The 23,019-nt window shown below is 50.8% G+C and overlaps 4 protein-coding genes across 4 annotated transcripts; 1 reads left to right on the top strand and 3 right to left on the bottom strand.

The window, feature by feature from the left end:
* Positions 1–22: 22 nt before the first annotated feature.
* On the top strand, positions 23–3,432 carry PpBr36_01961 (uncharacterized protein; the record flags this gene model as incomplete). The annotated part of the gene is made up of 5 exons (XM_029889145.1): positions 23–199; positions 297–381; positions 453–574; positions 648–2,253; positions 2,318–3,432. 5 exons carry the CDS (start codon positions 23–25, stop codon positions 3,430–3,432), a joined length of 3,105 nt encoding a protein of 1,034 aa, XP_029751227.1.
* A 660-nt stretch (positions 3,433–4,092) lies between these two features.
* On the bottom strand, positions 4,093–4,482 carry PpBr36_01960 (uncharacterized protein; the record flags this gene model as incomplete). Its single annotated transcript, XM_029889144.1, has 1 exon — positions 4,093–4,482. The coding sequence occupies one exon, from the start codon at positions 4,480–4,482 to the stop codon at positions 4,093–4,095; it is 390 nt and encodes a 129-aa protein (XP_029751226.1).
* A 2,538-nt stretch (positions 4,483–7,020) lies between these two features.
* Positions 7,021–9,144, bottom strand: PpBr36_01959 (uncharacterized protein; the record flags this gene model as incomplete). The annotated part of the gene is made up of 1 exon (XM_029889143.1): positions 7,021–9,144. One exon carries the CDS (start codon positions 9,142–9,144, stop codon positions 7,021–7,023), a length of 2,124 nt encoding a protein of 707 aa, XP_029752241.1.
* Positions 9,145–17,296: 8,152 nt separating this feature from the next.
* PpBr36_01958 (uncharacterized protein) lies at positions 17,297–20,979 on the bottom strand (the record flags this gene model as incomplete). Its single annotated transcript, XM_029889142.1, has 2 exons — positions 17,297–18,182; positions 18,251–20,979. The coding sequence occupies 2 exons, from the start codon at positions 20,977–20,979 to the stop codon at positions 17,297–17,299; spliced, it is 3,615 nt and encodes a 1,204-aa protein (XP_029752260.1).
* Positions 20,980–23,019: the final 2,040 nt, after the last annotated feature.

The raw sequence follows: 23,019 nt of genomic DNA, 5'->3' as shown, positions 1-23,019 counted from the left end.
AAGTGCGCGAGGCGTTGTCGTCATGGCGGAAATCAAGATTGACGGCAAGCTCTTCCAGGAGCGGGCGTCGCATTTCGTCAATGCTTGGAAGGCCGACAAACGTTCGGGCGACGCGCTCTTTGGCGGCGCCTCGTCAATCGTTGTCATGATGGGCAAGGTTGAAGAGACGCCTGAATATCACAAGAACAACGCTATGCACGTACGTCGGATCACCAAGTCCACCGCGATGCAGATTACAGCTCGTCGTTGCGATGATATGCGTTGGGTTTGCATACTAACAAGTCTCGACTCCGCAGTTCTGGTTGCTCGGCTACGAATTCCCTACCACTTTAATGCTTTTCACAGTTGATACCCTTTACATTCTTACTACAGCAAAGAAAGGTGCGCCTGCCTCTATTGCGCAACAATGTCATTGGCTATCTGATGGGCTTAACTGCTAACACCCCATCCAGCCAAGCACCTTGGTCAGATCAAGGGCGGTCGATACCCAGTCGAAGTCCTCGTGAGGGGCAAAGACGCAGCAGAGAACGAGAAGGCATTTGTCAAGATTGCGGAACATATCAAAGAGGCTGGCGTGAGTGATACATATACTACGTAGTCGGGCTACACTTTTGCGGCATCAAGCTAATCAAGATGGCAACTTTCAGAACAAGGTCGGCGTACTCACAAAAGATGCGTCCAAAGGCCCATTCGTGGATGAGTGGAAAAAAGTCTATACAGAGCACTGCAAGGATGTCGAGGAGGTCGACATCGCGCAGGCACTATCTGCAGCCGCCTTCTCAACCAAGGACGAAGCCGAGCTCAGGGCCATGCGGACGGCTTCGAAAGCATGTGTCGCTTTGATGCACCCCTACTTCCTGGACGAAATGTCGGACATCCTCGATCAGGAGAAGAAGGTCAAGCACAGCGTCCTTGCCGAGAAGGTGGAGAAGAAGCTCGATGATGACAAGTTTTGGAAGACGGTCACCCTGCCCAATAAGCAGAAGCTACCGAGCGATTTTGACCCGGAGCAGCTAGACTGGATCCTGGGTCCCAATGTTCAAAGTGGCGGCAAATACGATCTCAGGTGGCAGACCGAGGCAAACAACGACAACTTGCACCCTGGTATCATCGTTTCGGCCTTGGGCCTGAGGTACAAGTCATATTGCTCGTCAATCGCTCGGACGTTCTTGGTCGACCCCAACAAGTCACAGGAGTCCAACTACAAAATTCTCCATGCTGCGCACCAGCTGATTCTCAAAGAGGTTCGAGATGGCGCTGTGGTCAAAGATGTCTACCAGAAGGCGCTTGCCTACATCAAAAGCAAAAAGCCTGAGCTGGAAAAGCACTTCCTCAAGAACGTCGGCTGTGGTATAGGACTCGAGCACCGCGACCCTACCATGATCCTGAACGCCAAGAACACTCGCGCCCTCAAGGATGGAATGACGCTCTGCATCATGACCGGGCTTCAAGATATCGAGAACCCTAACCCGCAGGACAAGAACAGCAAGGTCTACTCCCTCGTAATCATGGACACCGTCCGTGTCACCGCATCCGAACCTGTCGTCTTCACGGGCGATGCGCCTTGTGATGCAGATGCTAGTTCGTTCTTCTTCAAGGACGAGGAGACGGCTCAGCCAGCGCCCAAGAAGGAGAAGAAGGAGTCACGTGTCGGGGCGGTCGCCACCAAGAATATCACCAGCACGCGCCTCAGGTCAGAGCGTAGTACGCAAGTCGATGAGGACGCCGAGAAGAGACGTCGGGAGCACCAAAAGGAGTTGGCGGCCAAGAAGCAGAGGGAGGGTCTTGCAAGGTTTGCCGAGTCGACCAACGACCAAAATGGCACCGAGGTCAAGAAGTTCAAGCGCTTCGAGTCATACAAGCGAGACAACCAGCTTCCACCAAAGGTCAAGGATCTCGCCGTCATAGTTGACCAGAAGAATGCAACTGTAATCGTTCCTATCATGGGTCGACCGGTGCCTTTCCACATCAACACGATCAAGAATGCCAGCAAAAGCGACGAGGGCGAGTTTTCATTTCTGCGCATCAACTTCCTGTCACCCGGCCAGGGTGTCGGTAGGAAGGATGACCAACCGTTCGAGGACGCCACCGCCCACTTCGTGAGGAGTTTGACTTTCAAGTCCTTGGATGGCGATCGCTACACCGAGATTGCGAATCAGATAGCCAACATGAAGAAGGAGTCTGCTAAGAAGGAGCAAGAGAAGAAGGACATGGAAGATGTTGTGGAGCAGGAGAAGCTCATTGAGATAAGGAGTAAGTCATCTTCTCAAAAGACAGGCAGCATACGCTCAACTGACGCATTCATTCTCCCCACTAGACCGACGCCCTGCGGTGCTTGATAATGTCTTCATCCGCCCGGCGATGGAAGGCAAACGCGTACCAGGCAAGGTAGAAATACACCAGAACGGTATTCGCTACCAGTCGCCATTGGCCGCACAGCAGAGGGTAGACGTACTTTTCTCCAACGTCCGCCACCTATTCTTCCAGCCCTGTCAGCACGAACTTATCGTTATCATCCACCTCCACCTGAAAGATCCCATCTTGATAGGAAACAAGAAGAAGACAAAGGATATCCAGTTCTACCGCGAGGCAACAGATATCCAGTTTGACGAGACGGGCAACCGCAAGCGAAAGTACCGTTATGGGGACGAAGACGAGTTTGAGGCAGAGCAGGAGGAGCGCCGCCGTCGTGCTGAACTCGACAGGCTCTTCAAGAGTTTCGCAGAAAAGATTGCGGACGCCGGAAAGTCTGAGAACCTCGAGGTGGACATGCCACTCCGCGAGCTGGGCTTCAACGGTGTGCCCTTCAGGAGCAATGTTTACATCCAGCCCACTACAGAGTGCTTGATTCAGATTACGGAACCTCCTTTCCTTGTCATCACATTGGACGACATCGAAATTGCACATCTCGAGCGTGTCCAGTTTGGACTGAAGAACTTTGATCTTGTTTTTGTCTTTAAAGACTTCACTCGACCACCGGTACACATCAACACCATCCCGGTGGAGTCGCTGGAAGACGTCAAGGAGTACCTGAACCAGTCCGACATTGCATACAGCGAGGGACCACTGAACCTGAACTGGCCGACCATTATGAAGACAGTGACGGCAGACACGCACGAGTTCTTCGAGGGTGGCGGTTGGTCGTTCCTGCAGGCCGACTCAGACGACGAGGGCGATGGAGAAGAGGAGGAGGAGAGTGCCTTCGAGGTCTCCGAGTCGGAGCTTGAGGAGGCATCCGAGTCGAGCGAGGAGGACTCAGAGTTTGACAGCAACGCGTCAGACGACGCGAGCGACGAGGATGCCAGTGAAGAGGAGGAGGGTGAGGATTGGGACGAGCTCGAGCGCAAGGCCAAGCGCAAGGACCGCGAGAGCGCCCTCGACGACGACGAGGATGAGCGTGGAAACAGCAAGAAGAAGCAACGTAAGCGCTGAGGCATTGTTTGAGCCCATAGCCTGATAATTTAAGCAGATTCGGATCTCGCTGTCTCCTTGGGGGGGATGCTGGGGAAGTCTGGGGCAAGAAAAAGCATGGGGGCTCATTTCGACTTGGGAAGCATGTGAGCACACATTTCACTGCTGCTTCCAATGGTATTCTTGTTAGTAGCACTTGATATTTTATTTATGACAAAGCCGAGAGAAATAATTTTTACCTCTCTTCTGGCATTTTCTTTTTCTTCGCTGATTTTCTACACACTTCGAGCTACCAGGCTGAATTGGTTTAGGCTCGGCTGAGAGCAAACACTCAATGTTACCAGTAGCGCAGAGGTCATAACCGAATCCGACTCTTCCAAACCGCCCTTGCCATTGTCTAACACGAAAGAATTTATATTGAGGAATGAACATTACCTAGGTAGATACTGATGCTATTAGGAACTGCAGCGGCGGATTGTCCCGCATAATGAATAATCAATAAAGAAAGGGTTACGTCTGGCACAACCTAGGCTCGCTGATCCCCCAAGATATCATCCAGCAAACACCCGCTTCCCACAGCCAACTTTCCAGTCATCCTATTTGGCCTCGGGGCAAAGCCTTGCGCGCTCGTGGCTAAGCTACTCACTCAACGTATCGTCTTCACTCCCAAACCGAAAATAGTCAAACCGAGCTCCACCCCCGCGGCCCTGACAGTCGGGCGGGCGGCACGGGCGTGAGGCGAACACCATCCCGGTTGGCATCGTCAACAGCCGCGGTTTCAGTATCGCTGGCGACGCCCAGCTGCCACCGACGTATGTGCTGCCACCTCGGCGGCTTTTGAGCATCGTAGGGCGGAGGCGAACGGCTATCGACAGGGCGTGGCCCCACCCGCACTCGTCCTCCCGACTCGAGATCCCCGGCGGGCTGCTGCGGGCGGGACCAGGGCTGCCATGCGAGGGCCTGGGGCTTTCGGGACCGGTCTTGGCGTCGGTGCCGGCGGGCTTTCGCTGTCTTGGGTCTGTACAGAGCGTTGAAGGTAGCGGCGATGGCGGCCATCAAGGTCACCAGCATCGTCACGACCAGGAGGATTATGGCGGCCGTGTGCGCCTCGTCGCTCTACAACATGGTCTATGCGTGGTTTGGGGAACGGCCGGGCTTGCACGGCAATGTCTTGTTTTGTGTTGCTGCTTGCTGTGTGTTTATGCTGCCAGGTTAATGCGTATCCGTAACATTGGCTTTGGGTAGTAGTCCGTGGTAAACCCTACTGTCTTCCGCCCTCTAACGGAACCCTCGTTCCTTGAAAATGATGGAAAGGCTGGGATTTGTATGTTGGAGGGCTTTAGTGAAGACGGTCAGGAGTCTGAGGATACGGGCAGGCTGGCGTTGGTGATGGTAAATTCTCCGCGTGAGGTGGCTAGACTGTTGATTTGCCTTTTGGACAAGGTTTTGCTCGTTGTTAACGAATGTGGGTGACATGGCTGCCGATGGCATTTTGGCTTGCATTCAGTTGAGTTTGCATTCCTAGGTATCTGGTTATCTTGCCTAAAGCGGGTAGGTAGATGAGGCAGGCCCCTCCCGCCTCATGAGAGTACAAATGGAAAAGAGCAGTGGCTTCCTTCCCGCATTTCGCAAGTGAAATTCTTGTTTGATGCAGTGTATAGCTAGCTGTCTGCACCCTTGAGGCAGGTATGATCGGAGGGATAAAAGGGTATAATTGGGTTGCACCTGCCCTGGGCACTTCCTTTTCTTTCCCATTCACAATTCGAGATTATCAGTACAAAGATACACCGGGCGTTTTGCTCTTGACCTGTGCAGTTGATTAACCGCATGATGCTTTTCCACCAGTGAATGAGACTTTTTGGAAGCCTACCAGTTATGCAAACAACCGGAACATCGAATCTGAAAACCCCATGCAGATCAAGCGCCCATAGGTGTGATAACTCCTCTTTTTCAGAGTTGGAATTTGGCAACAGTCAAATACGCAGCGATGAGCAGTACAATATCCAATGAAAATACACCAAAAGAACTGCTAACATGTCAGTGAGGGTTGATCCAAGCACTCAGACGCCACCAGCCTTCCCTCACCAGTCACCTGCTGAGCAAATTGTGCACCTACGTACATTGCCTAAAGTACTTGTGACTGGTCCAGTTGGGGAACGATACCACCCCTCATCTTGGGTATCATCCCAACCAAGTTCGTTATCCACTGCAGTGAGCGGTGCAGCCATCCCTGACAAATCAGCTGCCTATCTAGACCGCTCTCCTGGAAGGGAGACCTTGTGGAGCTGAGCGAGCAAGGCCTCTGCGTGCATCACCGCCTCTTGATTCTTCTTCCAAATTCTACAACTGGATCGAACTGGAACCGCCGCCAGTCCTAGCGAGCCATCTGTTCGTTTCATATCGCCATGCGTTTCCGTTGTGAAAGCCGCTGGGCATCATATCACTGGTCTCCTGGGCTCCACACCCCGTTTGATATTGGCCATCTTTCCTTGCGGTCTTTTGGTGCTCTTGGGTAGTGGGTGGAATACGTCGAGAGGTACCAGAATGATATTTTTGCGGCTGACTCCGGCCACGCAGTAGAACCAAACCAAGCGAGGCTTTCAACGGTGCGGTTACAGCAAGCATAGCTTTCCGAACAAAAAGTCTAGGCCCTGCCAGTCCTGCAAACTTGACCTTGATACACTCACTGCTCATTCGACCCCCAATTACCCCCTTTTTGTCGACAACCAACCACCACTGTCCTTCAAACAGTTTCTTCCATGTATACACACCCACTCCCTGCAGACCACGGATGGCGCGCGAGCTTGAGCCCCCTACGGCTCAGTAACCCCCGCTCCCGGCGGCAAATTCCCCTGAACTCACTCCCTTAAATCTGTCATGACAAGAAGGCTTGCATGAAGATATGGGTGTTGTTGACTGCAGTGACCAGGACCATGTGCGTGTTGGCGAGCGAATCATGACTGTCTTGAAGATTCGGTGGCCAAAAGAGGGATAATCTTGCGACGGGAGACCCCTCCCTCCACATCGTCGCCGGAACCATCGTCCGTTTTGCCCCGCAGCCTCTGTCCAACAATGCCCATTTGGACGGCCTGGCCTGCTTTTTTGTATTCTTTTATCTTTGTTCAAGTGTCCGTTTCCCGCTAGCAATGACAAATAAGAGGACAAGAGTGAGGACTGGTCATCAGAACTATCCTTGGCGCGGCGCTATTGTAGCATTTGCTTGCCATGACGGGGGCTGGTTTGATATTCCATTCATAGTATCATCCATAAGCAGCCAGCTCACTGTACAGGTTGAGAGGTTTCTATTGTGTGTAATTGCTTTGCAATGTTTGTTGCTCTTCATGATAGTTGCGGCGTTTCATGTCATAACCATAGTCCTTCCTTGCCGGAAAGTGAGCCCTATATCTACTTGTCCGAAATGTCCAAAAAGCCGGCCCCGTTCCCATGCAATATAAATCCAGCGCTAAATCCAATATGGCCATGTAGATGATAGATGATGTACAGTCAATCTGATAGATAGTGGAAAAAAGAAACATCCCAGTAGATATCCACAGAAATCCAAAGTATGAGAGGATCCAAGATCATTATTTTTATGATAACAAAATGGACTTAATCGTCAAATTCACCCTCAGCGTCCTCCTCGCCAACGTCCCCACGCGCGGCAGCCAGCTTGTTCGCAGCGGCGGCCATGACAGCGATGTCAGTGGGCTTAAGCGGGTTGTTGAGGACCCACTGTGTGCCGCACTTGACGACGACGGCAACGTTCTCGTCTGACGCCCATTGGACCAACGACGGGTCCGACTCGCCCGTCGAAGGCACGGGCGGCTCTTCGCCCTTGCTAGCGGCCTCAAAATGCCGCGCTAGGTGCTCCATGCGCGAGTCCCAAGCGTCGACGCCGCTGAACTGCTCCCCACAGTTCTCGACGGGACACGCCATAAACGTCGGCAGCCGGCAGCGCTCCTTCTCGGCGGCCTGCTGTAGGTTCTTAACGTGCTTCTCCCAGCCAGCGAGTTGCTCGCCGCCGCTCGCCTTGTCTGCAGATGATGCCTTCTTCTTGCCGCCGCTGCAGCTTCCACTCTGCTGTTCACCTGCCATCTTTTGCTGCTCGCGAATGTCCTGCGGCATGTGCATCCGGCGGACGTGTTGCGTGAAGAGGTCTTTACGGTTGAAAATGGCCCCGTTGGGCAAAGGGGGTCCGAAGCGTTGTAGGCCTGGCGTTAGGGATGATGCGGCTGGTGCGATGGCGCAAGAATTGCGGCCCCGCAGGCTGCCCGCCCGGGGCGCAGTGGCAGAAGGCGTTCTGTGGCTGCTGCTGCTGCGGCCGGACGCGGGAGCGGTGCTGGCGGCGACTCCGTTGTTGTCAGTGTGCGCGCATGTGTCCTGCGTGCATATCCAGTAGTGAAGCAGGAGGTGCTGCGACATGACGTGTCGCTTCCATTCGTTCTTGCTTGGGAAGGTGGCGTCACAGCCAGCAAAGGCAAAGATGCAAACAAACGGCCGGGTGTGGTGTTTCTTGATGTGCGCCTGCAGTGCCGCTTCGCTCTTGAAAGTCGTCTCCTTCTCCTTGCACTCAGGGCACGTTATCTGGGCGGAATACTTGGTGGACTTGACGGGCTGGGGGCTGCTGCTCGTCCCAGGAGAGGAGAGAGGTGGAGCAAAGTGCATTCTTGGAGTTGCCATTGCTGCTCGATGGTCTGACCGACGCCGCTGTCGGGGGACGTTTGGAACGCTCAATCTCCGCCTCTTAGGCGATGAGTCAATACTGACGGCATTTCCGGACGTCTGCAACGCTGTTGACCTCTGCTTCCTCTTGGCAGAGGATGGTGTTGATGAATTATGCTTATGTTTTTGGGTTTCCAAAGGCAAAGGCACGGTATCTACGTCAGGCTTGAGCACACTGACGTCTAGTTCTGATCCCATCTCTTCATCGTGCGCGCTTGGAGACGGGTAATAATCCTCGCCATAGGTACCCATGGGCTGAACGGCGTCAGAGGCCTGCAGCACGCTGGTGTCAAAGTCAAGCACTCTGGGCGCATCGGCTGTACCGACACTGTAGCCGGAAGATATATTGCTTGGGAGGATATATGCCGAAGCAGGAAGGGGATGGTGGGGATGGCTGTACTCGTAAGTGTGCGCATCGCTGTCGTCCATAAATCCAGCGCTCAAGTCATCGGCAGGGTTCACCGCGAAGGGGTTGGTGAAGGCTGGCATTGTTGAGCAGTTTCCAAGGTCGGTAGTAGCTGTAACCCACTGAGTAAAAGGCTGCTTGAGGGAGGCCGAAGTGAATGGCATGATCATGTCGATTCCCGACGGTGTTGGTGGACCTTCGTAGTGAAGTTCGCTCTCACTGGGTGGACTGAGGAGACTGCCGCACGAGGAGCTGTGTTCTTTGGTCGAGTACGGGGAACCATAACTCGGCTGAGGCGTGGAGAGACCCGCGACTGCATGCGCTACAGAGCCAGTATGTGGGTTCTGGCAGTGTGTTCGTGGCAGGGATGGCGCGTTGAAAAAGGCTGTCTTTTGAGGATCTTCTAGATATCTCTGGACCTGCTGGGGCTGGGCCGTCCAGTTGGATGAGAATAATGAAGAGTTCTCGAGGGTAGGGTCGATGTTGCTGGTGTTGTGGTGTTGCATGTTGTTGTTGTTGTTGTTGTTACTGTTGCCCAAGTCTAGAGAGGCCTCTGATGCGTCATCAAAGAAGGATTGCTGAGCAATGGAGCAATGACGGGTCATGGTGGGGGGCTCCCTGAATTGGTGTCGGCAGTAATCCATCTTGTCAGAATCAGCCGCAACTGCCAGGGCAGCGGCGAAAGAGCAACTTTAATTGAATATGTCAGAGGCAGGCCGAACGAGGGTGGGGCCTGGTTATGGCCTTGTATGGTCTGGTTTTGTCTAGCCAGAAGGGGGAGGGAGCCAGCAAAGGTGGTGGAGGGAGGCAATGAAAGAGATTTAGTATCTCAGCCCAGCCTTGCCGTTGTTGTCCCGAGATGGTGATGTGAATGGTGTGTACAGGTCAAGTAGATCTCCCCAAGAGGAACTTGACTTCCACCCAAAGAAAAATTTCGGACGATCGATTTGTTCAAGAACGAAGGGAACAAGATTTGGAGCGGGCAAAGGAGATAAAAGGATCGATAAAGGCGTTGGCTTTTTAGGAATTTGTCGTCTTACCAAGACGGACCAGGACAGGGCAGGGTAGGGCCAAGTGGGTTTAGAGTGAGTGGCCAGGGAGGGGTGTGTGTGATATAATATTTTGCCGTAGGATCCATCAACCCGGGAGCTATGGTTTCTGGATTTGGTATTTTTCCGAGCTAAATTCAACAGTGGACTTGCGATTTGCGCGGGGAGTGGATGTTCTCTCTAAACTTGATGTACAACCAAGAAGACCGTAGTAAAAAGAAGGCAGTAATGAGGAGAAGAGATAGAAACGGTGGTGTGAAAAACAAAAAAATAAAAAATAAAAATAAAAAATGAAAAAGAACGGAAAGGGAAAGAGGCGCAGCTGACGACTTATGAGACTATGTGTCCCTGGCCGTGGATCCAGGATAAAGAGGCTATGTGAGCAGCAGGTAGTTGCGCGCTGGTAATGAGAAGGGGGGGAAACCGTAGAAGGCGGACGGATTGGGGGAGACCCTTGCCCGTTTTCTTTTCTCTTCACGCCATGCTCCTCGTTTGCAGAGCCTCATGCCCATCACTATGTCCACTTCTTCTATTTACGTACCTACCTTACCGACCAACTCGCATGCGCCATGTCTCCCAGCTCCATGTCAGCATGTAAGGTGATGCAGACCTGCAGTAGATACCCTGGATAGGTCGGCAAGTAAAGTCGTAGGTAGGGTATGCATGTATGCACTTGCAGCAGCCAAGGTAAAGTACATAGGATCGGTAGGTAAACGGGCAGGTGTACATCTACTTGCCCAGTGGCTTTATCGTCCTCTCGAGCATTTTCGCGTCTTTCGGTTGATTATCGCTTGAAGGGTAGGACAAAAAAAAAAAAAGATGGGCAGACAGACAGTGGGACTGGTGCAACGGCCCCGCCCCGCCAAATAACAACAAACGAGGGCATCCACACATGTTCACAGGAACCCAGACCACTACTGCCTAACTGGGCTAATTAGCAATACTTGACTGATGAAAGTAAAAAGAGGCCCCCCCTGGGGGTCACCCTAGTGCTGTCATTCTTGGCATACAGTCACCCTTGTTCGCTACTGTTACTGCGGGGTTGGGAAAAGACAAGACCAGTGTATCTTAGTGCTGATGGTGCAATGTCGGATCAATAACTGGGTCGGCGGGAGCATTATAGTAAGTCGCTGCGCCACTGGTTTGGCAAACGGCAATAAACTTTTTTGGGTTTGTTGTTTTCGTCGATAATAGCCACAGCTGTTGTGCTTGCCGTCTTTACCGTGCATTGTACTGGAAGTTTGTCAAAAAAAAAAAAATTTAAACAAGAAAATTGTTGTGATAGCATTTCTCATTTCTCGCTTTCTTTTTGATTCTTTGGATTAAATTGATATTACAACCTCATTATTGTTACATGTTCCAGAAAGAGACCAACAACTGCCAAGATGGGGGTCAAGTGTAGAGTGACCCGCCAAATCCACGCGACGCGACCCTCAGAGCAGCGTTGGCGAATTACTACACTATAGTACATTAATCCTTACTGGGAAGGAAGGAACCCCACTGATCGTACTGAAAGGTAAGTAATTTGTGAATACGCACAAGGATCATCCACGGAACGAGTCTTGTGTCGTCTGATGATCCACCAGGGGCACGAAAACCTTACCATGTTCGTCTACCCTGCTCTCTGAGCCGGCGTAACATTTGTGCCGGAAACCTCCCCAGTGCTTGACGCGATGAAAACAAACGAATCAAGGATTAGGAAGCCACAGAACTCGTTACGAATCTGCGATGGGTTCAAATCTACAGTAATCCCTTACTCATTTTCTCTTGTCTACCTGCCAGCCATGGCGCTGAGCTTTTTGCGCGATCAATCCTGGATATAATGCATTGACTCGTGCCATAATGTCGGCTCTTGGCTTTGCGGGACACGCCGGCCGCAAGTGCTGATGTTCCTAGCGCCAATATGACAGAAACGGAGGCTAGCCTGCAGTCGATTGATAAGCCGAGTTGTATAATTTAAGTTAATTATCTTTGCCGCCTTATGTGTGTTTGTTTTATTTTATTTTTAGATCATAAATATGTAGAAAGGAGAACAAGAAGACACTTCACCAGCTTCCTACTTTTGTCTCTTGCACTTGTGACTATTGTACTTAAACATAGTCGGCGGAAACTAGGCAACTAAGCAGCAAACAAACTTTTATGCATGCTAATTATAAAGCTATCACTACTTAATTATTACGTATTGCCACTCACCACAACATACATGTGTATCGACCATGTGGTGGGCCTGACCCCACCTGTAGGGCGGCATCGAACACTTATGCTTTATGATTGGCTTTGACGTATGAAGTGGAGGTTTGGGGTCCAGACCTTTCCGCTTTCAGTAGGTTGGGAATGACTGCCTAATGATTAATACCAGTCCATCCATGCCTGGGTACTTTCAGAACAGGCAAGGTAATTATTAAATGGGCTGGCTTGATGGGCAGACGTTTAATGTTTGGTCCACACACGGGGTATACGCTAATACTTTTGGGCCCAAGGCAGACGCCTTGGCACCCCACAATGTCGAAAAGCGTTGCTACCCATACAGAATTGAGACCCAGCACTCCGCGGCAGATTCTTACTTTATCGGCAGTGGCATTGCAACATTGAAATGAATCAAGAACGCGATGACGACCGATACCCACATCGAAAGACCCTTTCCGTTGTGCTCGGGTTTTGTCCAATCGTATCAAGTCTTTTGCGAGAAATCCCACCAGGGCAGTTATAGCAAACCCACATATTAATATACTCGATGAAGCACAAGACCGACTGACCGAACGACCAGCAGAAATATGTGGGTTAAGAGTCTGATTAGTAAAGTGGTGCATGACAACTGCGAAAAAGTTTCAGCCAGTGAAGCCATGTGGTGATTTAGAAGCCAGATATCTTATGCGGGTGCCTGAGCTAGTTTCTCATTATGTTCAAAGGTGGGCACTGCTTTTCAGCAGAGAATCGAAGCTTTTCGCTGCCAAGATGTTTATAAATTAACCGTTGTACACTTCACTGACCTAGTCTGGATTCGGCAACCACATTTTGGTTTGGTTTTTTTTTTTTTGGTTTTTTTTTTTTATTCGAGCGGGATTTTCCGCGACAGGAGGGCGGATGATGGCGTCTCATTCTCTGAAAAGCCTCGGTCATAGGCTGTAGCGTAAACCTGTGAGTGGGTTCTGTGCCGCAACAACGGGTGGACGGGGGTCCTGTTTGACGGGACGGACACCGGCTCAACGTACCCCGGTGGTGAGATTGAACCAAAAGCAAAGAGCTTGGATGGGCAAAATAACAGGCAGTGTGGAACAAATTCTTTTTCTTTTTTTCCCCTCTCATAAGAAAAAAGGTACAGGCGGTATCCAAATTGGTGTCAAGCTAACCGAACCAAGCGACCAAAGACGAAAGACTGGTCCGTTCGAAGATGGTGTGGATATGTGGGTCTCTGTGCTCAAGCGGGACTGCTCGCAGAAAACTTCTCATGATTGGCTTGTTCCAACACCGAGTCGAATGGGATGGGGCTCTTCGAGGTACCCGGGTACAAGCAGAGCCTCAATTTTCGGTGTCGAAACGGTTCCCCCGCACGAAATCTCTCAGGGAGTCTCTCTTTTTCTCTTTCCCCCCTCGACTTCTTCCTCCCCCCCCGGCAGGGACTCCCCTTCTTGATGCAACCACCTCATATGAATAACAGGAACCACTACGTATCCAAAAGCGGTCATATTCGCTAATTCAGCCAATGAGAATTATTTTTGGGAGTATTTGAGTTTCCATTCCTTATGTACACCAACCATTTGGTAATCTGTAAGCTTTTCTTATTGATGTTTATTTTTATTTTTTATTTATTTTTTTATTTTTTTTCGTGTCGATGCTTTACTGAGGAACGTCAAGTTTTGACAACATTACCAATATACAACTGACAATATGGACACCCAGACACGATGCTGAACTTCCGTGGAATTAGGCCTTTTAGAAGTGTGCCAATAGACAAGACCCTTGTATAAGTGCAATTAATTTAACCCGCTTTATTTGTAAAACTACCAAGTAAAGTACTTGGCATGTAGATGGTATTGCCTTGGGTTTGGCTGTTGTTCCCTATCCCTCACCTGACACTAGACCCGGTTGGGCAAATTGTAAAAAGTACCATGCAGCTCGTGTTATACCCAGTGGCTATGTACAGGTTTATCTAATTGGTGTGTTGCAAAGGATATCTCAAACTTGTTCGGTCCCGACCCATTTCCCTGCTTGGCACGACTCTTCAATGCTATGCTATCGAGATTTTGCTCGAAGCGGAACGGCCAAGAAGATGTGGACTATGTCTATGTGGAAAACTAGACTCCTCCGGGAATTATTATTTTTTTTTGCCCACCCCTCTCCTTTAATCCTCTTCCATCATAGTTCCCAGGGGGAAAAACCATGTTGGGGGCTGTGAAGTGGAGACGGCAGAGCGAGAGCAAGTAAGAATGGTCAAACTGCTGCGGCTGAACTTACTGCTGGCTGCTGTGCCTCACTTGCACTTACTACACTCCCGGGAATGGTTTCGGTATGCGCGCTGGCGCAAAACGAAGAGGAAAAAAACCAAACCACAATCGGCTTCTGTAATCCATCATCCCACGGCCCCGGCCCCAATGACGCACATTCAATAGCCCAGTGCCCTGCCGAAAATGGCACCGAGCACAACCACTACCAAAGTTGATCAATACCGATTGAAGCTTTTCTAAGACAGGTTGTCTGAAGATGGTCCCAGGGCAACCTTCTTTGACTCTGTGTCGGGCTGCCCAAGTGCCTTTATTGGACCGTTGGTCGTCTACCCCACTCCGAGGCGCGTGTCGTCAAAACAAGGCAATCAAGGCAACATCCTCCCCTCGGTGGCTCGCCTAGGCCGCCTGATAACAAGCGCTAAAATACAGCGCTAAAACACATCAAGCATTTCAAAGGGGGCCAATGGCGACATAATGAGGGGGGGGGCGACAAAAAGTCACTTGATCATGGTTTTTATCAAACCAAAAACTCAAGCTTTCTATCATGCATCTACATTTTGTCGCCGCCCAATGTATAGTGACTTGCCGGTTACTCCTTTTCCACCCAATGATGTATTGGAACGCGTTGCTGCGATAGAGGCTCAGCCATAAAGGGGGACAAAAGCCTGGGGATCGCACCGGAGATGACTGCATATGCTGTGCCACGTACTCGTGTTTCTCTTGTAGGTTGTCCCCTATATGAGCCGCAAAGTCTAGTGGGTGATGGTGGTGAATAAAAAAAAAAAAAAGGCGAAACGGAGATGATCACCCACCACCATGTAAACCGACGTCACCCCCTGCCTGACAAAAGACAATTGGGTAGGGACCGTCTCTTTGAATCGAGATACAGATTCAGAAAACAGGGGTGGGAGAGGGTGATGAGACTTCCTTGACATGGAACCGAACCAAGATGGAAAGTAACCCACTTCTCAGCTACACCAAAAAACACTGTTTTAATTATCATGTCGTCTTTCTCTCGTCTCCCCAGGGCGCTCGAGGACAAAGGAGGACTTTGCTCCGGAATAGCACGCACCAGTTACCAGGTACGGGCCTTTGTGGATCACGTCTGTCTACGTGACTGTCGATCACTTTAACGGGATACATACCTTTCAAGACATGAACAAGACTTTGTCAAGTTGAACACAATCCTCTGGGGTCAAATATGCTCCCTGGGCATTAAAACCAAATTAGTTATCAACAGAGCAATGTGCCTGTCCCATTTTCTTTTTTTTTTTTTTTTGCATATCAATAATTACTATGATCCATGGGCCACGTTCACACAGCCTGGATTGTCCCCAGTCCTTGCCCGCTTCCCCAAAAAATTCCTTACCACCCCTTACTCCATCTTTCTCTCCAGCATGGGCATGGACAACACGCGAAGCCAAGCCAAAATCAACTGCCCAGACCCACAACACAAGTCCTGTACATAGGGATGAACCAAACTATCGTCCCGAGCTTCTCTCTCATTCTTCCTTCTCCTCCTATCATCCTTTATGTCTTTTTATTTCGTTTGTCCACGCGTACTCGCATCTTGGCAATCGCTAGCTAGCGCCCTGGCTATGGAGAAACAGCAGTCAAACACAGAAGGAAGTAAACGGACGAGAGGACAGATTTTTTCACACAGGTCCCCTCCTCCCTCTCATGGAACCCCCCTAGTCAAGACCTTACCCATGCAAGAACCGCTTTTTTCCGTTATTTCTCCTTTCACCTACTGCTGGGCGGAGGCTGGACTTGGCTGAATGTATCCCGGCGCGATCCCCTTGCCCACACCCCCCTCCTTTCTCTACAACCAACAGATAACCAGGTATACAACAAAACTATCTCTAATAAACTACACATGAGTGTTGCGTGTTGAAACGGGCAAGAAAAAGCCCTTCTCGCGTCCCAAAGTGACAACCTAAAAAGAAAAATCTGTCTCGAAATTTCATGTGCGGCACATGATATGATTCGAGGGTCCTCCCTCCCTAGCTGCGCCTCATCGTGGCTTTGATTACAGGAACTCTGCAGATGAATAAATCGATTCGAGCGAGATGCTTTGTCCATTTGTGCCTTTTATGGACAAGCTCGCACAGCAGGGTTGATGCAGATCAGAAACGGACCAGAGAAAGATGTAGAAAAACATTATATATAAAAGAAACGATGGAGAGACCCTAGATCGCCTCTCTATGATTTGCCATCTGATGCGCACATGTACGACCATCGCACAATCTTCATAGTCATCGTATAGGCTACCGTATCGTTACGGCGCTGATGTCAATGCACTTCAGTCAGTATCACACAGATCCGGCGGATAAGCTGGATGGAGACTGCTGTGTACAAGAACGAAAAAAAAAGTTAGTTTCTCAAAGGACAGATATTGTGCCATGGCACTTGACAGGATCATATAATACAATACCAGTATATTGTACATAGTACCACTGCAGAAACAAATAGCGCATCGGTTCTCGCGGTCAGTCTTTGTCGCATGGTGGACTACAACGTGCCTGATGGATCGGTGTACCAACAAAGTCAAGCGCTTCTTAAACTGCTGATTATATGTCCTTGTGTTGACGACGTTGACTGCCATCAGATAGTCGCTGTCATTGTCATCCTGATTAAAGTCAACCACATCAAAAGTGGAGCACGGCATTAGCACAAGCCAGGAAGATGTATAATGTGTGCGTGTATAGGCATTAACTAACAATTCGAGCTGCCGTTTTACGACCTTGGCTATGTACAGAAGTAATAAAACTTACAAGAGTGATATGGACAGGAAACATGCCGAGCTTATGATGAGACGAAGAGAAATGACCACAGGAGGTTAAGGAAAAAAGAGTTATCAAAAGACAAACGAGATCCGTTACCCAGGGCTCCTAAAACACCTCTTATATCCCAATTATTACGAAGGGCAGGTGCAGTAAAACGCTCTCTCCCAAACCTTGCCGCATTTCAGGAGGCAACTCCATTTGGTGCAGAACGCACACTTTTCTGTTGCTTTTTTCTTCTTCTTCTTCTTCTTCTTCTTCTTCTCGCCATGAAGGATGCAAGAGTTCATCAATTCCACAGACAAAATTAAAGTCGGTAGACAAGTATTCGACAAAAGTAAATAATAAACGGAAACGACCGAGGTTGAGGAGTTCGCCATGTTGCTTATAGGGGTATCCAGACGACAGACAATACAAATGGAAAAAGAGGGCTCATGAAGAAGCGGATTTTAAAAAAGAAGTAATTCGGTCGAGCGATAATCATGTTGCCACAGCAGCACCATTCATGGGCGGTAACGGAGGCTGGGATATCAGGACGCTGTTGTTGTTATTGGCATCTGGCCCGACTACAGCATTGCCGTTGCCGGTTGGCACGTCTTCGCGCCTCGCCTCGGCAACCTCAGTCCGAACTGGTGACTTGGTCCCATGGGAGTCAGGAACGACGTTTTTGGCACTCGTAGGTGGCGTTGTCCGCCGGCCATCTTCGGGCTCCTCAGGAATGGTGGCAAACTTCTTCAAGACCTGCTTCAATGCGGGCCTGCGGATAGGCTTGGCCAGAAATTCGTTCATCCCGCTCTCCATGCACTCCTTGACGTTGCTCTCCTCACTAAAGGCGGTCAGCGCCACGATGGGCGCGCTGTAGCCCATCTGCCGGATCAGCCGCGTGGATTGCAAGCCGTCCAGGTTGGGCATCTGCACGTCCATAAAGATGAGATCAAAGTAAAGGTTGTTCTCCATGTTGGCCTTGACAACCTCGAGGGCTTCCTGCCCGTCCGAGGCGACCGTGACGTCTGAGACGTGCTCTAACCGAAGCATCTTGGAAACGACCTCGACGTTTGTTGAGTTGTCGTCGGCAACGAGAACACGAAGCCTGTTGCCACCTTTGGCCGCGACTGCCTTGGCGATCTTTTCGTTCAGATTGGTTTTGTGATCTTCTGTCGATAGCTTGGGTGCCGTGGCCTGCGTTGGCGAGAAGAACGGGTGGCTCAGCCCGACGAGGCGTGGCTTGTTGTCTAACACGGAAGCATGCTTCCCGTCGGGGGCAGACTTGCTATGCGACACCACACGCACGTTGGTGGTGTCACCGTCAGTAGAGGCCAAGCTCTGTGGCCGAGACTTTATGCTGCTAGAGGCTGTGCTGGATGGTCTGGAAGGTTGTCGTTCTATCAGCATCTGGCCTTGCTCTAAATGTGCGAACAAACTGTAAAAACTTACCTGTCCTTCACGTATTTAAGCGGTATCCTCATCGTAAAGACCGACCCAACACCAACAGTACTCCTCAGCGTGATGTTTCCACCCATGAGCGTGGCAAGCTGCTGGCAAATGCTCAGCCCTAGCCCGGTGCCGCCATACTTCTTGCTCAATCCCAAGTCGCCCTGTACAAAAGGCTCAAAGACACGGGCTTGCATATGCTCTGGTATACCCGGACCGGAGTCCTCGACCTCGAATTCGAACAGGAAGGCCTTGGCACCTGGTGGAGGCGGCGACAGGGATCGCTCGCGTACCTGAATATGTGGTACAGTTTTAGGATCCATCGGGTTGATGGCCAGCGCAGTACCTGTCGTGCCTGGCGTTGAGACGCCTTTCGTCGACGCTGCCGATTGTGCCGACGACGAACCCACCCGGTGCCGTGGGCGTCCTTGCCTTGCGGATCCGCTCTTAGAGAAGGACGAGGAGCGACTGTTTTCGCCGGTCTGGCTGTTCTGCTCGATCTCCTCCACACATCTTATCCTTAGTTGCACTTTGCCCCCCGAAGGTGTAAACTTCAGACTGTTGCTGACTAGGTTAATGATGACCTGGAGGATCCTGTGTTGATCTCCCCACAGACACATATCCTTCAACCTGCCGGCACCCGCAGCCGACGGACCGAGAGCAGGTAGTCTCGTCTTTTCCAAACTTTGCCTTTCAGAACCGACTGAGTACTGGTAGAAGTCGAGTATATCGTGGCCCACAAACTCCACCGAGAAGTGCGTACCGCTCTCGCGAACCTGCTTGTCAAAGATCGATAAGAGCTGCTGTCGAATGTCGCCCAGACGGAAGTCTCGCTCTTCCAAGCTGATCTGATGTCCAATCTGGTTCTTTGAGAAGCTCAATAGATCCTCGAGAAGGTGCAGCAGCAAATCGCCCGACTTGTAGAGCGTCTTTAGGGACTGTTTGATACGCGTAATGTCCGTCTCCTCCATGCACACGGCGCACATGCCCATGATGCCGTTGAGAGGCGTCTTAAGCTCGTGTGAAATGTTTGCGATGAAAAGCGTCTTGCTCTCGTTGGCCGCCTCTGCTGCCTTTTTACTGATCTCAAGCTCCCTGGTCCTCTCGGCGACCTTCTCATCAAGGGAAGAATACTGTTTGTAAAGTTCATCCGTCATCTCGTTGAACGTGGTAGTCAGCTCGGTCAGCTCGTCTGTTATGTAGTGTTTACGATCCTGGACCTTTCCGGGAATCTTGAACACTTGACGCTGCGTCAAGCTTTCGTCCTGGTCAGATTCTCGCCGTTTTCTCCTGGCGGGAAGCCCCAACTTGAGTCTCGTCTTCCGCACAATGGCTCCGATCCAGCCCTTTTCTGAGAGCGATGACAGCACCCCGGAGCCTGGGTTCTCGCTCGTACCACCGTGATAATCATCATAGCCTGGAGGCATTATCGACTTCTCAGTCGCAATCTTGAGATCGCGAATCGGTCGCACACTAAAGTGCGCACAGGGGAAGATGAGCAGGAACATGAGGCCAGCGGCGCCAAATACGCAACCAAGCAAGATGGTTCGCAGGGTATTTATAGCCTGTAGCGCTTCGGCCCTGTCCTGCTCCACCACAACTACCCAGTCGACGTACTGCGATTTGGGCCGCGCCGTACCCACTGAAACGTCTACTCCTTGTTCGTTGGTTGTCCACAGGTTTGCCTTGGCATTGTTGACAGCTTGTCGGTTGAACTTTGTCAAACTGTCGAAAACTGCGGGATAATCTCCGAGCTCAAACTCCTGGTTGTAGTTACCGCTCTCAAAACTGTGCTTGAGATGTCGATCAACTGTGCTGTTTAGCTTCGTAGGTGGCAGCACAAAGTGTATCTTTGTGCGGGCAAATTTGAAGGTGTCCGGTATCTTGTAACTGCTGTTGGTCACCGGAGGGTCGGTATAGTTGAACCTATTATATGCCTGATCAGGTCCAAACAGGAGCGTCAGCCCAGTGTTGCCGAGCCCTTCGGGAGAGTCCTGGATGAGTATAAGATTGGAGGCCGAAGCGACGAGGGTCATGTAGCCGAGGACGAGCTTGTCAGTATTGCCCCGGACAGCGACGGTGAGCGAGACCAGGGCGAAGGTATCATTGATGACGAGGGGGCCGAGGAACAGCCCCTGCGTCAGTCGTATGCCAGGAAATGCATCCGCGTAGAATATGTTGGTATCGGGAGAGATGGGACTCGGCTCGCCCGTATCGGTATATGTAATGTTGGGGTAAAGCATGGGCGGAAAGCCGTACGTGTCGTTACCCAACATTGCAGGAGTACCATCGGGTTTGTTGTAGGGGAGTTGGATGTCGTGGAACATGGTCGATGTGGTCGCCATGAGACCATTTGACGAGGACCCTGTCGAGTTCCGCGAGTAGATGCGAGCTTGCAAGAGATCAGGCTGGCCAGGTAAGTTAAGCGCGTTTTCAACATCGATCCTAGCTTCATCCCACAAACTCGGCGACGAAGAACCATTGTAAAAGTTCAACAGCGCACGCTGAACCAGTACCCGGGAAGCGATGGTCGAGCATGTCGTCTGCAAAAGGTCAATCTCGGCGGCTATGCGAGCAGCTTTGAGCGATGCGGTCAAGCTGAGAGCATTTTCTTGAACGCCAACTATGAATTGGTGAACATATATCCAGACAGGTATCGAGACGATAGCAAGGGCAACCAGGGTGGCCAACACAACGAGCAGGGCGAGCTGCTCGCGGATGGCGATCCTCATGGCTGCGTTGCTGCAGACCTGGCAGGCCGAGACTATGAAGACAGTTCCAGAGTTATGTGTGCCGAATGCATGTCGTGGGGCCGAAAGCCAGGCCGGCTTGAAGTCTCCCCGAAAACAAAACAAGGGTTGCGGTGAATAGCAGACTTTAGCGGCAAGACCACGTCGGCGTGGTTGTTGTCTTCGGGGGTCGTCTCGTCGTCTTCGTCTTCGTTTGTTCGCGTGCGGTGATGGGGCGAGATGGGATCGGCAAAAAACTCGATTGAACAAACGGCTCAAATGGTGTCGATCAACCACTGTGCTGGGCCTTAGACGAACGATCAAACGAGCTTGTGTCCAAGACAAGAACGAGGAGATGCGCAGGAACAATTGATCCGGCCGCGACAGGGAGGAACACACGGCAAGTCTTGGTGGGAGTGTCAAATAATGTCTTGCCTTGACGTGACTACTGTAAGGGCAATTGACCTGCGTGACCCTGCGGCACCGAAAGTGTTTTCTCACAGTAGCGCAGCGGCCGGGTTGGTTGGGGTTTGCTTTTCGGAATGGTTTGGTCGGTCAGTCAGCTAGGAGAATTAGACTAGGGGAGGGATCAACGCTCGCGCATTTGCAAATGCAACTGGTAGGGCTGCGGAGCCGTTGACGTCGATTGTTGTAGTCTATCGACGTGCCGTGTGGTCTGCTGCTGAAGACAAGGAAATTTTGGCGCTTTCCATTCCTCCCGGAAGAAAAAAAATAAAAAATGAAAAAAAAAAAAAAAAAAATCCAAGCACACGCACGCTTTGGAGAGGCAAGACACGCCAAACACACGGTTGGGGCCAATGTGTGTTTACAGCAAAGATGTGTCGGAGCTGAACAGGCGGCGGGCGATAGCTCATCCCATTGCTTGATGTGGATAGGGTGGAATCAATCCAGCATGGATAAGGTCTAGACCCGGGCCACGCTCTGGAATGGGCTGCTCTGGGCTGCTCGGCGTATCAATTTGGAGAGAAAAATCTCGCAGGGGTGCTTGCTTATTCGCCTCGCGATTCGAGCTACGGGTACAAAAGGAATCTTATGAGTTGAGATTCGCGGACCCCCTGTCTGACAGGGGGTTTGCGAAGCTCACCATAAAAGTAATCGGGAACAAAGGAAATGCAAGGCGGAATACTATTCGTCTCTGGCTTGCCTGAAAGTTTGTTTCTCATGATTGAGGCTGAAATAACATCCATTTTTTCACAATTAGCATAGTACAACGACATGTTTGCAATTACATCTAACAGTGAATCACCATGCTCTTGCAGTACCTTGACGACCTTGAGTAGGCATCTTCCACCCTGTCTCTCTCTCTCTTTCTGTTCGCCGTTGGTGCAAACCCATATTCCAGTCGAATGATTAATCAAAACCGTACTGTACTATACGGTACTGGTACTACCGTGATTCTCTTAATAATCATTCGTCGCCTCAAACCAACCATGCAGGTGAGGAGTCGTCACGTCCGTGTCGAGTCCAACTAACTGATGATGCGGTCAGAACGCCCCGGCACCACACATCTTGGCTCACATCTTGCGTGGCTCTAGTGCCTCTCGGCTTCTTTCAAGCTGTTTGGAAATAAAACAAATGACTAGTCTAGTCTAGTCTAGTCTACGTAGTCATTGAGGTACAATGGAGTATGGTTTTCTTGACTGCAAGTCCCTTGCCCTTCGTTCAGGTTAGGTGGCGGAACAACATTCAAAGAGATCACGATTACTGTCTGTATCGAAGAAAGGTCCCCCCCGGTCCAGCCAAAAGAAGCAAACGCGCGGAGATGGGATGCAGGGAACACTCCACCATTACCAAAACTCCTGGCGGAAAAGCTCCGCACTATTAGGGCTCTACACCAATCACGGCATATCGACAAAGACGCCGAGACTGAAAGCCCCATAGTTTATAATGGGGCTACTTTGCCGGCTGGTCGCCGTTCTTCAGCGGTTGATGCGATCTGTGGAAGCATTGAGGGGGATTGTTTTGACAATTTTGTGCCGATCATCGTCCGTGTCCCCACCAAAAAAAAAAAAAAAAAAAAAA

Source organism: Pyricularia pennisetigena, chromosome 2 (genome assembly GCF_004337985.1).
Source record: "Pyricularia pennisetigena strain Br36 chromosome 2, whole genome shotgun sequence".
NCBI classification, from domain to species: domain Eukaryota; kingdom Fungi; phylum Ascomycota; class Sordariomycetes; order Magnaporthales; family Pyriculariaceae; genus Pyricularia; species Pyricularia pennisetigena.
The sequence above is the reverse complement of the archived record's forward strand: the minus strand, read 5'-3'. Positions and strand labels throughout refer to the sequence as shown.